Below are 15,977 nucleotides of genomic sequence, written 5' to 3' on the forward strand. Positions count from 1 at the left end.
CCACTCCTTCCCACAACAGTGCCAGTCAGTGTTTATAGCACCATTTCACAGAGATGGAGCTTGAGATCCATGTCTTGTGACAGGTCCTCAATTGGGTATCTGCCCCACTAATACAAATGGAGATACCTTGATTTACACCAGTTGAGGATCTGGCTTAGTGTGTTCTCAAATGAGATGCCAAGTGGTGACAGAGTCTTACTAGCCGGGATCACACATGCCAGATTGTTTCTAGACTCTGAGTTCAAGGACAGCATCTTTTTTCTCCAACCCTCCAGTGCAGTTCTTGTTCTTGTATTTTCGTCACACAATCATTATGGAGTGCAGAGGTTCACTCCCCAGTTAGGGTTGCACATCAGCCTGGTTTTGACCCTTCCTAAGATCCACCCTCCAAAGAGCTGTATTTTATTACTGCTACATAGTCCACATCAGCAAACAGAAAAGGTGCTGCCAGTCCCTGACCACGTCACCATCACCACCACAGGAACTAACGGAGCATTTACTCCACTTCATAATTTACAATATAAACTGATCTCTTGTGAAGGGTTGGAAATTGTTCTTTTTCCTACAGGGCATTGAAATGCTGAATATACCAGGATATATGTTGTGAAATTATTGACACAAATTGTGACCGTATAGACTATTGTTGCAACCAAGATTCTGTAGTGGCACTAAATCTTGTACAAAGGAGGTTATGATTTGCTGGTTATGATTATGCTACCTGTTTGCATGTATCATGTTTATATTTAAAGTTAAAAGTATTGGCTCTGTTCTGTCTGTATTTCAAACTTGTGCTATGCTTCTGGGTGACACTTCACACAATTTGCATCAATCTGGCCTGCTGAATGACCCATTAAGGACCATCAGCTATACAACTGACCCATTGAGAGAAGGCAGATACAGCTTGTGACTCAGAAAGGCATACAGGGAAATGCCTATGGATAGAACTCTAAGGTTTTTCCATGCCATGTGCTGGGTAGCTTGTATTTGAGACAAAGGAAGCACAAGCCACATATCAAAAGGTTTATAAAAGGCAGGCTCATCATCTCCATTTTGTCTTCATTCCTGATTCTTAAATCTGGAAGAACTTTGCTACAAACTGGAGCTCTGAATGGAGGACTGAATGATGCATCCAAGCTGTGGATGTAGTCCAGAGACTTGATTTGAATCCACAGTTTATTCCATCACTGCTAAAATCCTGAACCGAGAACTTTGCCATTACTGTATGTAATTGATTCCACTTAACCAATTTTAGCTCTCATCTATATTTCTTTCTTTTTTATGAATAAACCTTTAGATTTTAGATTCTAAAGGTTTGGCAACAGTGTCATTTGTGGGTAAGATCTGATGTGTATATTGACCTGGGTCTGGGGCTTGGTCCTTTCGGACCGGGAGAACCTTTCTTCTTTTCCTGGGATATTGGTTTTCATAACCAGTCATCCCCATAAGGAGTGATGCTGGTGGTGATATTGGGAAACTGGAGTGTCTAAAGGAATTCCTTTTTTGACTTATGGCTAGCCAATGAGGTAAAACCAAAATCCTCTCTATTTGGCTGGTTTGACATCCCTTAATAGTAAAGGAACTCCGTCTTTGGGCTGTAACTGCCCTGCTCAGAGCAATCTTATCCTGAATTGATACTCTCAGTAGTGTCCTGCCAGAGGCTGCATCATTCCATATACTTAGATTAATGTCCATTAAATCTAACAAGAGATCAGTGTATATGGATACTAGACTGCAATGAAAAATCTGAGTCTAAGATTTGAGTTGATGTACTTATTGGTTTTGACTACTAAGACCTGGCATTATTCTGGCTATTGACAAAAGTGAAATATAGAACTTAAGCGTCATTGTTAAGCTCTGGTATGGCACGAGATGGGATATGATAGATCAGACCAATTCTCTAGCAGAGATATGGACTGTTATATTAGTCATTGCTCTGATATGGCAGAGGGAGGTCTACATGGGTACCAATGTTCTGTCCGTGGACTGACACTCCTGCCACTTTGCTCTAAAGTCTACTTTTAGCCTTAAAATTTCAGCCTGTAAACAGGAGAGGAAGGGAATATTCTGAATATTTATGGTATTAATTCACAAGACTTGATTAACTTTTAACTCTATGTTCTTCCAGTTCAATTGCCCAGCTTGTTTTTTTTGTTCCTAGACTCAAACCATGGCAGGCACAGATTGGAGAAACCAAACGACCGTCACAGAATTAATCCTTTTGGGATTCGGGGATCTACCTGACCTTCAAATTTTTCTCTTTCTAATGTTCCTAGTGATCTACATGGCAACCGTGGCTGGGAACACTCTCATTACAGTGCTTGTTATCACGGATCAGCACCTTCACACCCCCATGTACTTTTTTCTGGGCAACTTGTCCTACTTGGAGATCTGCTACATCTCCACCATCCTACCCAGGTTACTGGCCAGTCTGCTGACTGGGGACAGAACCATCTCAATCACTGGCTGCATGACACAACTGTATTTCTCTGCCTCTTTGGCAGCTTCAGAATGCTGTCTCCTAGCAGCAATGTCCTATGATCGGTATTTAGCGATATGTAAACCCCTCCACTATTTAACCCTAATGAATAACAGGTTTTGCCTCCAGTTGGCTGCTGGGTCATGGTTAAATGGTAACTTGGCCACTACCATCTTTTTATTACTCATATCACAGTTAATATTCTGTGGCCCAAATGAAATTGATCATTTCTATTGTGATCCCATACTACTGATAGAACTCTCCTGCAGTGACACACAACTGAGCAAATTGATGAATCACATATTAGTCTGCATATTCACCCTGCCTCCATTCCTACTAACCACGACGTCCTACGTGTGTATCAGCGCCACCATCCTAAGAATCCCTTCCACTACCGGGAGACAAAAGGCCTTTTCCATCTGCTCCTCTCACCTCACTGTGGTGACAATTTTCTATGGAACCATAATCATTGTCTACATGTTACCGAAACGTGATACACTCAGAGATCTGAAGAAAGTGCTCTCTCTTTGCTTCACGGTTCTAACTCCCCTGGTAAATCCCCTCATCTACAGCCTGAGAAACAGAGAGGTCAAGGAAGCCTTGAGCAAAGCAGTCAGTAAATGTGGCTTTCACAGAAACATGCAGAGACTATGAGATAATAATTTAGCCTGAAGATTTTAAAGCTCCCTGGGTGATTGAAGCAATGAGCCTGTGATGCACTGTACCTCACAGTAGCCCCCTGTAATCCCCATATCCATCTTTTTTTATGTGGTTGTGATTAAAAGCATGCCTTGTAAGGTACCATATGAAACATCATGATACGCTGAAACACATTGCTCTTGTATACGTCATTAGCAGATTTTGTTACATGGTTGTTACTGAATATGTTGGGAGTCTGGGAGTCACCCACAGTTAGTTCTCCATTGACAACAAAGGAGCTGACCCACACCCAGGCGGGCGTTAAATGACCATCACCAGCCATTGACCAGCAAGGGAATTGTAAACAAGACATTCACAATTCTGTAGGACAGGTGCACAAGCACCACGCAATGGGAATTGCTGAACTCTGACTCAGCAAGACCCACCAGAACATGTCTGGGCCAATATTTTTCAGGGACATGAACTGAGAGTATAAAATAAGGGACAGTGGCATCATGAGACCACCTCTCTCCTCCTCCACCTATTCTGGAGGCAACAAGAGAGCTGGGAAGACAAAGACTTTGAACTGGGGAGGCTGATCCCAGGCTGAGAGGGGAACTCAGCCTGTGTATTAAAAACTGTAACTTGGCTGCAGCATCCAGTGGGGTGAGAAAAGCTGGTTGAATCAAATCTTATGGAGTCTGATAAAACTTAGGATTTAGAATGTGTGTTTCTTTTTATTTCTTAGGCATAAGGGTCAGAGATAGTTACCTAACACGTATATCACTTAATCTAGCTTTCTGTAGTTTATAAACTTATTTTAATGTTTAATCTTAACCAGTGAGTTTGTGTAAAATGTTTGGGGAATCTGCTCAGATTACAAGGGCTGGTGCATGTCCACTCTCCTTTGATGAAGTGGTGAACTAATTAATGAGTTTGCATTGTTCAAGAGAAGGGCTTGAGCAGTGTAAGGTGGTACATTTCTGGGGGTGCAAGGCTGGGGGGATTTGGTGGTGTCTCTGTATAGTTCATCAGTAGCTTGGAGAGCATTCATGCAACTCCACTGAGCATCTCTGTATACTGGTGACTGAGTGATAACAGCAACTGGGGAGGGTGGGGATTGCTGCTTCTCACTGTTAAAGCATCATGAGAGATAGCCCAGGCTGGAGAAATAAGGGGGCATAGTAGTCCCACAGCTCCAGGTTGTACACCGGGGGGTCCCATTGCATAGCCCTATTAAAATTTAGATGAAAACTCCCAATGGCCATCTAAGTGGAAGGACCAGGGATGGAGGTGACCAAAACCATGTTCCCATCATGGAGTTTTCAACTGGCCACCAGGAGCTGTGCAGAAAATTTTAAACATTTTTTTTAATATTTGTAAAAAAAACCATTATTATCAAAATAAATGTTAGTATTTTTATTGTCCAAACACCTTCATTACACTCACACAGGCCAGATGCAAACAGCCAGGCCCCAGCAGTGACCTCTGGAAACTTCACCAGGAACAGCTTTATAGCTCTTATCTGAGCTAAACCTGGCTGTGGCCAACTCCAGCAAAGCAACAGCTCCAGGTTCACATTGCCTTTGGAGGTGGGGAGGTTGGGCAAACAAAGGGGTAGATTCACAAGCCAGGGCACCTCTAGAACTGAGGCCATTTCTGGGATTGAGTCTGTCAAATGGTCACCGATGAGGGACTCTGCATGCGGCTCTGCAGGGCATGAGCTGCTCTACTGCCACCAATTGCACAGAGCAGTCGAAATGGTGGGGACCTGTTACAATGAGTGTCCTCAAAACTCACTGCAATGACTTGATAGGGCTAGTTCTCAGAATACTGTGTCCAGCCTGCCCAAGGTGTCTTTTTGATCTCTGCTGCATGCATGCCCCCCTCCTCCAGGCATGACACAGCCTATGGTGAGAGAAAGTGGCTATGGCCTAGCAATTAGCAGAACTCCTGTGGTGCCAAACACACCAATGATGGCTCAGCCACTGTGAGCACGTCAGGATTTGGCAAGAGGCAGGGGTGCTGAGCACCAATGAGAACTGTAGCATTTCAGCACTGCGGAAAGGATTTTCTATGTGACTTAACAGAGTAAAGCATCCATCTCCCATTTCAAAAGGATTTAGGTGCCTAACTCACTTAGAGCCTCCTATAATCTCAGCCTGTTGAGAACCACTGGGCTGCTGTCACTGTAGCTTCTATCTATGTATTTTCACTGGAAACAGACTCCTCAGCAACAGAAATGCACTGAATTAATGTTAACCCCTGCTAAACCTTTGAGACCCACTAATCTTGAATGTGTAGTTGTGGTAACTAATGTTGCATGCTGTTGTGTGATTTGGTTCCCGATGGTTAAAATTTTGAATAGTGCACACCTAGCAATAGGTAAGAAATGAAGAACGATTCAGTTATGCTGTGTAGGACCACTAGAGGGAAGAGGAATGCAGCCCAATGGACAGCAGCTAAAGTGGAAGGTCAAGAAAGCAGAATTTATGTTGCCAAATGACCATCAGAGGGAAGTGGAAAGGGAAGTGAAGCTATAGAACACTGTATAAGTGGTGAGCAAAGAACATTGCAGAGAAAAGGAGCTCTGTGCTTTGCAATGAACCTGTTGGTGGAGGAGAGAAGCTTTTGAGCTACAAGTATCAGAGGGGTAGCCGTGTTAGTCTGGATCTGTAAAAGCAGCAAAGAATCCTGTGGCACCTTGCATCCGACAAAGAGGGTATTCACCCACGAAAGCTCATGCTGCAAAACATCTGTTAGTCTATAAGGTGCCACAGGATTCTTTTTTGAGCTACACAGAGCTCTTCTTCAGATGAATATCAGCAGTTTTAGCCTCACCTTCCCATCACAGTGCCAGTCAGCATTTATAGCACCATTTCACAGAGATGGAGCTTGAGATCCATGTCTTGTGATACGTCCTCAGTTGGGGATCTGCCCCACTGACATAAATGGAGCTACCTTGATTTACCATGAGCTGAGAATCTGGCTCTTGGTGCGACCCAACGGGGTGGAGAATGCTGATAAAGTCTTACTAGCCGGGATGACACATGCCAGATTGTTTCTAGACTCTGAGTTCAGGGACAGCATCTTCCCCCCAGTGTCTTCTTGTTCTTGTGTTGTTATCCCACAATCATTATGGCCTGGGGAGGGTCACTCCCCAGTTAGGGTTGCACATCAACCTGGTTTTGTCCGTGATTAAGATCCACTCTCCAAAGAGCTGTATTTTATTATCGCTACATAGTGAACATCAGTAAACAGAAAAGGCATTGCTAGTCTGTGACAGATTTTTGTTACCAATCTCCCTGCAGTGTCAGGTGATCAGGCTGAGGCCACAGGATCTTTTGCAGAAGAGATGACGGAACACATCAAGCATCTAAATTTTAAAGCATTATTAATAAAATAATAAAACAACACAAAGAGTGCTGGGAAGTCTCCCACATCACCCCGGGATGAGGAAGGGGGAAGAAAGTGTTAGTGCCCCAAGCCCTAACCCGCTTTCATACTCACACACGCACTACCCAAGACTGGCCAGGCCAGGGTGTAACGTCAGAAGTGTTGGGGGGTGGACAAGAGTGCTGTCCTGTGCTCAGGCCATCCAGGTCTGCTGTTGCTCTCCAAATTGCTCCAGCTCTCAGGAGTGTTTTAAGTCCTGGCTCCTCGGAGGGTGCAGGGGAGGGATGCTCCATTCGAGGACCTCTGCTCTTGGTGCCCTTTGTGCCAGTCCAAACTGGCTTTCTGTGGTTTCTTCAACATTACCCAAACACCCCGGTTCGAGGGACACGAGGCGAGGCTCCCTCTTTCGTTGTCTCATCTGTTTTTTCGATCTCTGCAGCCCCTAGACTTTGTTTTCCTTCCTGCTGGCCTTGCTGTTTTGCAGGTCTGTGCAGCTGGATATTTCTTTCTCATGGCCGCTTGGGCACATTCAAGCCCCCATCTTTTTTGGCTGTCAGCCCAGTCTCAGTTGTCAGCAGAGTCCTTGGGTGGGGGCCAGCGTCTTATCTTCGCACTGAGATAGCTACTGTGTTGAGTTAAATTGTTCTCTGTTCTTTTCTTCTTCTTCCCCCCTTCTCGGCATCTTGTAACCTACAAAGGAAACTGTCACTCCTCACTTACACCTTTAACTCTTTGCAGCATGCTTTGCAATGCTTGCAACAGTGTTAGACACATAAAATGCTGATCTGGCCTCCCCAGGAACCTACGGGAGGGAGGCAACCATTGAGGAGTGACAAGTCCCTCACCATGTCACCATTACCACCACAGGGACTAAGGGAGAATTTACTCCACTTCATCATTTATGGCATAAACTGATCTCTTATGAGGAGGGCAGAGAAATTATTCCTTCTCCTACAGGGCATTGAAATGCTGAATATAACATGGAACATTGTTAGATTAATTTCCATTAATTCTAACAGAAGATCGGTGCCTAAGGACAATAGACTGAACTGGAAATTTCATTTCAACATTTTAGTTGATGTATTTATTGATTTTGACTCCTAAGTCATGGCATGATTCTGGTCATTGTCAGAAGTGAAATACTGCATTTAAGCATCATTGTTAAGCTTCAGTATGTCACTAGTTGGTATACAATAGTAGATAAAGAAAGAGTCTGATCTGTCATATCAGTACTTGGCTACCAGAGAAATGGACTGTTATATTAGTCATTGCTCTGATATGGCAGAGGATGGTCTACATGGATACAAAGATCTGCTCTCGAACTGAGACTCCTTTCACTTTTACTGCAGTCAACATTTAGCCAGGAGAGGGAGGGGAGTTTTTAATATTTATGGAATTAATTCACGACACTTGATTAACTTTCAGCTCTATGTTCCTCCAAATCAATTGCACAGTTTGCTTTATTGTTCCTAGACTCAGTTCATGGCAGACACAAACTGGAGAAATCAAACACGGTCACAGAATTCTTCCTCCTGGGATTTGGGGATTTTTCTTGACCTGCAAATTCTTCTCTCCCTGATGTCTATGTGGCAACTGTGGCTGGGAACACCGTCATTGTGGTGCAAGTTGTGGCCGATCAGCACCTTCACACCCCCATGTACTTCTTCATGGGGAACATAGAGACCTGCTACACCTCAACTATCCTACCCAGGTTGCTGGCCAGTTTCCTCACTGGGGACAAAACTATCTAATTCAATGGCTGCTTCATACAAATGTATTTCTTTTGTGCTCTGGCAGCTACAGAATGCTGTCTCCTAGCACCGATGTCTTATGATCGGTATTTAGCAATATTTAAACCCTTGCACTATTCAGCTCTTACAAATACCAGATTTTGCCTCCACTTGGCGGCTGGGTCATGGTTAAAGGGTTGTTTCGTTACTGACATCTTTGTAGTATTCATGTCACAGTTAATATTCTGGGGCCCGAATGAAATTGATCATTTCTATTACTCTCTTTGGGGACACATGCCTGATTATATTGTTGAATTTCATACTAGCCTGTGTATTCACCCTGCCTCCATTCCTACTAACTTTGACATCCTACATGTGCATCCTCACCACCATCCTGAGAATCCCTTCCACCACCGGGAGGCAAAAGGCCTTTTCCACCTGCTCCTCTCACCTCATTGTGGTGACAATTTACTATGGAACTCTAATGATTGTGTACTTGCTAGGGACATAAGACACTAAGTGTCCTAAACAAAATGCTCTCTCTTTGCTACGCAGTCCTGACTCCCCTGGTAAACCCTGTCGGAGAAAAACTCAGTTCTCACTTTTTGTTTGGGTGCAGCAAAATCAAATACTTTATTATTTCTCCAGTAATTACAATGGAGGGAGAGAGTGCCATAGGACACAGGGTCACCCCAGTCCCAGACAGGTCTCTCCACTGGTAAACAATTACATCAAGCCTTTATACCTTTGTTACAGACAATAGCTAGCAATCCTGGAGACAGTAAAAAGAAAACATTTGCATTTGTTTATACATAAGCCTCTTTGCTATCTTGTTTATCTCACTACTAAGAAAAAAGCAAGACTGCACATTGCTTACACAGTTCACTCTGTCTTACATTATCTTGCTTCTACAAATCTCACGTCATTAGGGTCACAGTATGGCCTGACTCTTGCTAACTGACTAACATGCATTAAAATCCCCTTCAAATCCTTATTAATTCTTTCCTTGCTTCCACAACCCCCTTATCTACAGCCTCAGAAACAGAGAAGTCAAGGAAGCCTTGAGCAAAGCAGTCAGTAAATATGTGGCTTTCAGAAAAAACATGCAGAGACTCCTAGATAACAACTTTGCCTAAATCAGCCAGGCAGATGTGAAAACATCAGGCTATCAGTCCCCATTGAAATTGAAAGGAGGGAGTTGAAAACCCCCATTAAAAATCTCACCACTAATGTGAAAAAAAAAATGGAGATGATCTGTATGGAGTTACTGAGACAGTGTATACAGTTCCATGCTGTCTCCATGTAACATATCATATAGGAAAATGAAGTTATGGACAGCTCTATCACTCTCTCATGTTCAGCACTGATATATGCAGTATGATGGTATTTTTGTCCATGGTATTGGTTAAATATTCACCTTACGTGAGGAGTGTGTACGACGTTTGAATATGCACAGAGCTCACATTGTGTAAGGCACAAAATCCACTAATGATCCAAGTAAATCCCTATTTATATCCGCTGTTCATTGTTTCTCTATGTTAGATAATAAAGTTTTGTAATCTAATTTGGACCGTCAAATAGAAATAAAACACAGTGCGTGACATCATGTTCTTTGCTGCAGTTCTTGTGCCCCTAAGGACACAATGGACAATCCAGCCGGAACGCCGGTCAGTATTGTCAATCTAGTGGAAGGACCAAGGAGGGAGGTGGCCATAACCATGTTTCCATCATAGAGTTTAACTGGGCACCAGGCAGAGTGGAGACAATTTTAAGCAATTTTTTATTTCCATAAAAAAAAGTTTTTTAGCAAAATTATTTTTTTGGCAATAAAAATACTAACTCCAGGTGCAGCATAGATGGGAACACAAGCCTGGAAAATCTGCCACCCATGAAATTGAGATTATTGTCATCAGACGCCTCTGCAACCCCACCTTCACTGCACTCACACAGGCTGGATTCAAGCAGCCAGGCCCCAGCAGTGACCTCTGGACACTTCACCAGGAATAGCTTCATAGGCCTTATCTGGGCTAAAACCGGGTGGGACCAGCTCCGACAAAGCACCAGCCCCAGACTCACAGGGCAATTGGAGGCTGGGAGGTTGGGCACACAAAGAGCTAAACTCACAAGTCAGGGCACCAATACTGTCCAGACACAGGTGGGGGTTTTCCAGGGCACATGTAGAACTGAGGCCATTCCTTGGGTTGCATCTGTCAAACGGGCACCGAGGAGGGATTCGGCATGTGACCCTGCAGGGCAGAAGCTGCTTTGGTGCTGCTAGCTGCACAGAACAGTTCAAAGGGAGGGGACCTGTTACAATGAGTGTCCCTAAAACTGATTGCACTGAGTGCATGTCCCGAGAGGGCTTCTTCTCAGGGCACCGTGTCCAGACAGCACGAGTGCCTGAGATAGCTCTGCTCCATCGAGGGCCCTCCCCTCGGGGAGCGAGGCAACCTTTGGTGAGAGGAAGTGGCTACAACCAGTGATGAGCTGCCAAAATCTAAAGTTCTGATTTAGCAGCAGGACGACTCAGGAGCTCTGCTGAGCTGCCCAGCTGGTGCCGGAATCCTGGGAGCAACAGGATGGTTTAACAACCGGCTCTCCACAGAGGTCTAATTTTAGCAACTGGTTCTTGGGAACCTGTGGGAACCTGCTCCAGCTCACCACTGGCTACAACTTACCAATGGGCAGAACTCCTGTGATGTCAAAATGGCAGTGCTGGCTCAGTTACTGGGAGCACGTCAGAGATTGGCCAGAGGCAGAGGAGCTGGGCACCAATGAGAATGGTAGGATTTGAGCCCTACAGAAACCATTTTCCAGGCACCTAAATCCCTTTGAAATGGGAGTTGGATGCTTAACTCTCTTAGATGCCTCTGAGAATCTCGACTTCAAGAATCACTTGGATTCTGTCATGGTAGGTTTTGTTGTTAAATGCTCTTTGGCTGCGTGCTTATATGTTGTGTTGTCTCCACTCTGCACAGTCTCAGGCTCTCTTTAATACAGGTTCAATCTATGCATTTCCATTGGAAACAGACCCACAGCAACAGAAATGCACTGGATGGATGGGAAACCCTTGCTAAACCTTTGAGAGCCACTGCTATTGTTGTATGTGCTTTTGTTGCCACTAATGTTGCAATCATGCTGTTGTACAGTTTTGTTCCCATTGGCTCTAATTTGGAGCAGCGCACACCTAGCAGTAGGTAGGAAAAGAGGAAAGATGTGATTATGCTCTCTAGGGTCACTAGAGGGTAGAGATATGGGAAAGGTGCAGCGGTGTTACCCAGTGGATAGCAGCCAAAGGGGAAGTCATGAAAGGAAAAGTGATGTTGCCAAATGACCAGCAAACGGAAGTGGACAGAGGTAAAGCTGTATAATCCAGATTAGATGGCATCAGTGTAAATGGTGAGGAAATAATTTTGTGACTCAATGGACCTCTATGCTATGTAATGAACTGGAAATATCTTTAGAAACCAAAGTGAGGAATGTGAGTGAACAATGTATAAATGAAGATATTGAGGAATTCTGAAGGTATGTTAATAAGGGAATCAGAGACAGACAGCCTAGCTAGTGCTAGGTTACCAACACTACCTAAAGATCGGAAAAATGTGTCATGGTGGAATAAGGAATGTGAAATGGTAGCAGATGTTAAGGGACAAGAAATGGGCTGTTATACTGAATAATGATCAACGGAGACACAAGAGCATCAAGGATGGAAAGAGGCAGCTACAGCACCCACTGTAGTTAACTCCAGAAGTGAGCAGAGGGTAAGAACAGAGCAATAGACTATTATGCTGTGTAATCGATCCTAGGGGCAGCAGATTGAAAGAAATGAGGAAAGGTCTGTCATATTGGTCACTATATTTCAGAACAGGATAAAGTCCTGTAATGTGAAAGGGAAAGGTCAGTGATGCTGCAACTTGTCCACTAGAGGGCAACACATTTAAAACAGGAGAAATGGACAGCTATTTTCTGAAATGCCTAGTAGGTGGCAGCAGATATAGTCTTAATACAGTGGTCCCCAACCTTTTTCGTCTGGCAGGTACCGGACGAAGGACTGTGGCGGCAGTCAAGCATCCGCCAAAATCTGGCGGCATTTCAGCGGCGACACCTCTGGATGATGATGCTTGTTGGCAGCTTTTGTGGGCGAATACCCACTTTGTCAGATGCATGAGAAGTGGGTATTCACACACGAAAGCTTATGCTCCAATACATCTGTTTGTCTATAAGGAGCCACAGGACTCTTTGTTGCTTTTTACAGAGCCAGAGTAACACGGCTACCCCTCTGAGTCTTAATATTATTATTCTATGAACAGTAAGTTTTAACAGGCCATCACCTAGTGTTTCATCATTATGTGAAGTATTTTTCCCTGTGCAATTTTTTTTCCTTTTTTTAAGTGTAAGCAAAGTCTGCATGAACTCTCCCTTGATTTCTAGTGATGAACTGGGGTAGAAGACTTCATGAACTGACCTCGTTTGCATAGACACAGCTATTCTGCCTAGGCACAATGGAAATGCTTTGCCCAAATAATGACTTTTGGTGGTGTTGGATCACAAGTCACTTTGTTATTGGAGCAGGGGTAATAAAGGGTTGTGAATTCTTACTGTGGGGCTCAAGGGAAGCAGAACTATACTTTGCATACACTGATGGAGGGACTCACCCTCAGCTTAACTGAATTTGCTAAGCAGGAGACATGGGTGCCAAAGCCCAGTGGAATTGAGACAGGGTTGGGACAGGTAGTTTGTGGTGTGGGCTTTGCTGAAGGTTACCAAACCCTTCTTTCCTCCACTGTTTAATAATTGACTTTATAAAGACTCAATTGAGAGTCTTGTTGCAAACCAACAGATTTGAAATCACTAATAACCAGCTCTAAGCATTAGACTTGTTTTGCGGCAGTGTCTCTGATGCCAGAGACTGTCCAGCCTGCACTAGTAGTGGGGCTTGCCCACTAACAGCTGAAATTGCAGAGAGTTGTGTTAAATTGTGGGCCCTTAAACCACTCCAGAGGGTAGAGGGAGCAGATGGTAGAGTAGCAGATGTCAGGGCAAGAACCTGGGCAGCGAAATGAGCAAGGTGCTTTCTTCCCCACCAGCCCTGCCAGGTGGGAGTGAAATCATGCAGATGCACTTCTGAACTCTGGGTCTTTACTGACCAAGGACAATAACAGTGAGTGGGGTGTGGTGAAGGGAGGGGCACCCTAAAGGAACTTTTGGCTGCTGGACTTAAGAACTAGAGGTACAAGGACACTGCCCAATATATTCTGCGGTGCGTTTTTTTGCTCATGGTTTTATGTTATGAATCCTGCTTGCACCGTTTTCCCAAGTTAATTCCAGGTTACTTTCCTCCTTTTTATTAAAACTGTCTTTTCTACAGTCAGACACTGTGCTTCTGAGAGGGGAACTGTTGCCTCTAGAGCTGCCCAAGGGGTCCCAGGTTACTGGGTTGGGGCTCGAGATGGTTTTATGTTGCATTGTTGGAAAGGAGCTCCCAGATATTACACTTGGCCCCTGTTGCTGACGACTCCAACTGGAAGAAGGGTTCCATAAGAAATCAATACGTTACTTTGGGCAATGTTCACAATAAAGATTTGGAGACACAAAATTAGTCAGCTGAATGATAGGTTGAAGTGGGATCCTTTTTAAAAAGTTCACACACTATCACCTTAAAAACAAACCAACCAATCCAAAAATTGGTTTCCCAATCTATTTTGCTACCAAACTAATAATAAATAAATCAAGCGGTTTGTTGCTGAAAAGCTGAAACAATAATTTTATTTGGGTTCATATGATAAAACTTGGGTTAAAAAAATGAGAATGTCATGCTTGTATACCAACTTCTCAAAAGCAGATATATGGAGATTTGTGTGATGCAGAAACGGAATGGATCTATAGACTATATCAAAATAATTTAAGGAAATGTAGGGAGGACTGCCCTCTAGTGGATGGAGCTAGATCCTATAAAATGTGCCCTCTTCAACTAGTATCTAGTTCAAGTATTCCAGAACTCAGATACTGGTCTGTGCTTTGAGCAGAATGACCCCAGATTTACCTATTCTCTTTTCATAGGAACATAGGAATTGCCAGACTGGATCAGACACTAGGTCCATCTAGTCTAATATCCTGCCTGACACAGGCCATACCCAGATGTTTAAGAGGAAGGTGGAAGAATCCCATAGGAGGTAGAGGTGGGATAATCTGCCCCCCGTATAGCTCCTACCTTGGTCTCTGTACATAGAGATTGGCTCAAGCCCTGAAACATGAGGTTTAATATCCCTTCCAGAATGTTGGTTGTCATTAATTATGATAACTTTGGACATTACTGATATCCATGTAAATATCCAATCCCTGACATTCCATAAGTGATCTCTCTCCTGCCATCCATCTCCACCCTCTGACAAACAGAGGCCAGGGACACCATTCCTTACCCATCCTGGCTAGTCCATTAATTGCCCATTAATGGACTTAACCTCCATGAATTTATCCAGTTCTCTTTTAAACCCTGTGATAGTCCTAGCCTTCACAACCTCCTCAGGTAAGGAGTTCCATACGTTGACTGTGCACTGTGTGAAGAACTTCTTTTTATTTGTTTTAAACCTGCTGCCCATTAATTTCATTTGGTGGCCTCTAGTTCTTATATTATGGGAACAACTAAATAACTTTTCCTTATTTATTTTCTCCACATCACTCATGATTTTATATACCTCTATCATATCCCCCCTTAGTCTCCTCTTTTCCAACCTGAAAAGTCCTAGCCTCTTTAATCTCTCCTCATACAGGACCCATTCCAAACTCAGAATCATTTTAGTTGCCCTTCTCTCAACCTTTTCTAATGCCAGTATATCTTTTTTGAGATGAGGAGACCACATCTGTATGCAATATTCAAGATGTGAGCGTACCATGGATTTATATAAGGGCAATAAGATATTCTCCATCTTATTCTCTATGCCCTTTTTAATGATCCTTAACATCCTGTTTGCTTTTTTGACCACTGCTGTACACTGCATAGACGTCATCAGGCAACTATCCACGATGACTCCAAGATATTTTTCCTGATTAGCTGTAGCTAAATTAGCCCCCATCATGTTGTAGGTATATTTAGGGTTATTTTTTTCCAATGTGCATTACTTTACATTTATCCACATTACATTTTATTTGCCATTTTGTTGCTCTATCACTTAGTTTTGTGAGAAATTTTGAAGTTCTTCACAGTCTGCTTTGGTCTTAACTATCCTGAGTAGTTTAGTATCATCTGCAAACTTTGCCACTTCACTGTTTACCGCTTTCTCCAGATCATTTATAAATAAGTTGAATAGGACTGATCCTTGGGGAACACCACTAGTTACCCCTCTCCATTCTGAGAATTTACCATTTATACCTACCCTTTGTTCCCTGTCTTTTAACCAGTTCTCAATCCATGGAAGGACCTTCCCTCTTATCCCATGACTATATAATTTATCCCTTTGGTGAGGGATCTTGTCAAAGGTTTTCTGGAAATCAAAGAACACTACATCCACTGGATCCCCCTTGTCCACATGTTTGTTGACCCCTTCAAAGAACTCTAATAGATTAGTACGACATGATTTCCCATTAGAGAAACCATATTGACTTTTGCCCAACAATTTATGTTCTTGTATGTCTCTGAAAATTTTATTCTTTACTATTTTTTCAACTAATTTACTCGGTACTGACATTAGACTTACTGGTCTGTAATTGCTGGTATCAACTCTAGAGCTCTTTTTAAA

General features: G+C 43.4%; 1 protein-coding gene across 1 annotated transcript; it reads left to right on the forward strand.

The window, feature by feature from the left end:
* The first annotated feature begins 2,167 nt into the window (after positions 1–2,167).
* Positions 2,168–3,130, forward strand: LOC120383635 (olfactory receptor 6N1-like). Its single transcript, XM_039501802.1, has one exon. It carries the CDS (start codon positions 2,168–2,170, stop codon positions 3,128–3,130), a length of 963 nt encoding a protein of 320 aa, XP_039357736.1.
* Positions 3,131–15,977: the final 12,847 nt, after the last annotated feature.

Source organism: Mauremys reevesii, linkage group 15 (assembly GCF_016161935.1).
Source record: "Mauremys reevesii isolate NIE-2019 linkage group 15, ASM1616193v1, whole genome shotgun sequence".
In the NCBI taxonomy this organism is placed as follows: Eukaryota; Metazoa; Chordata; order Testudines; family Geoemydidae; genus Mauremys; species Mauremys reevesii.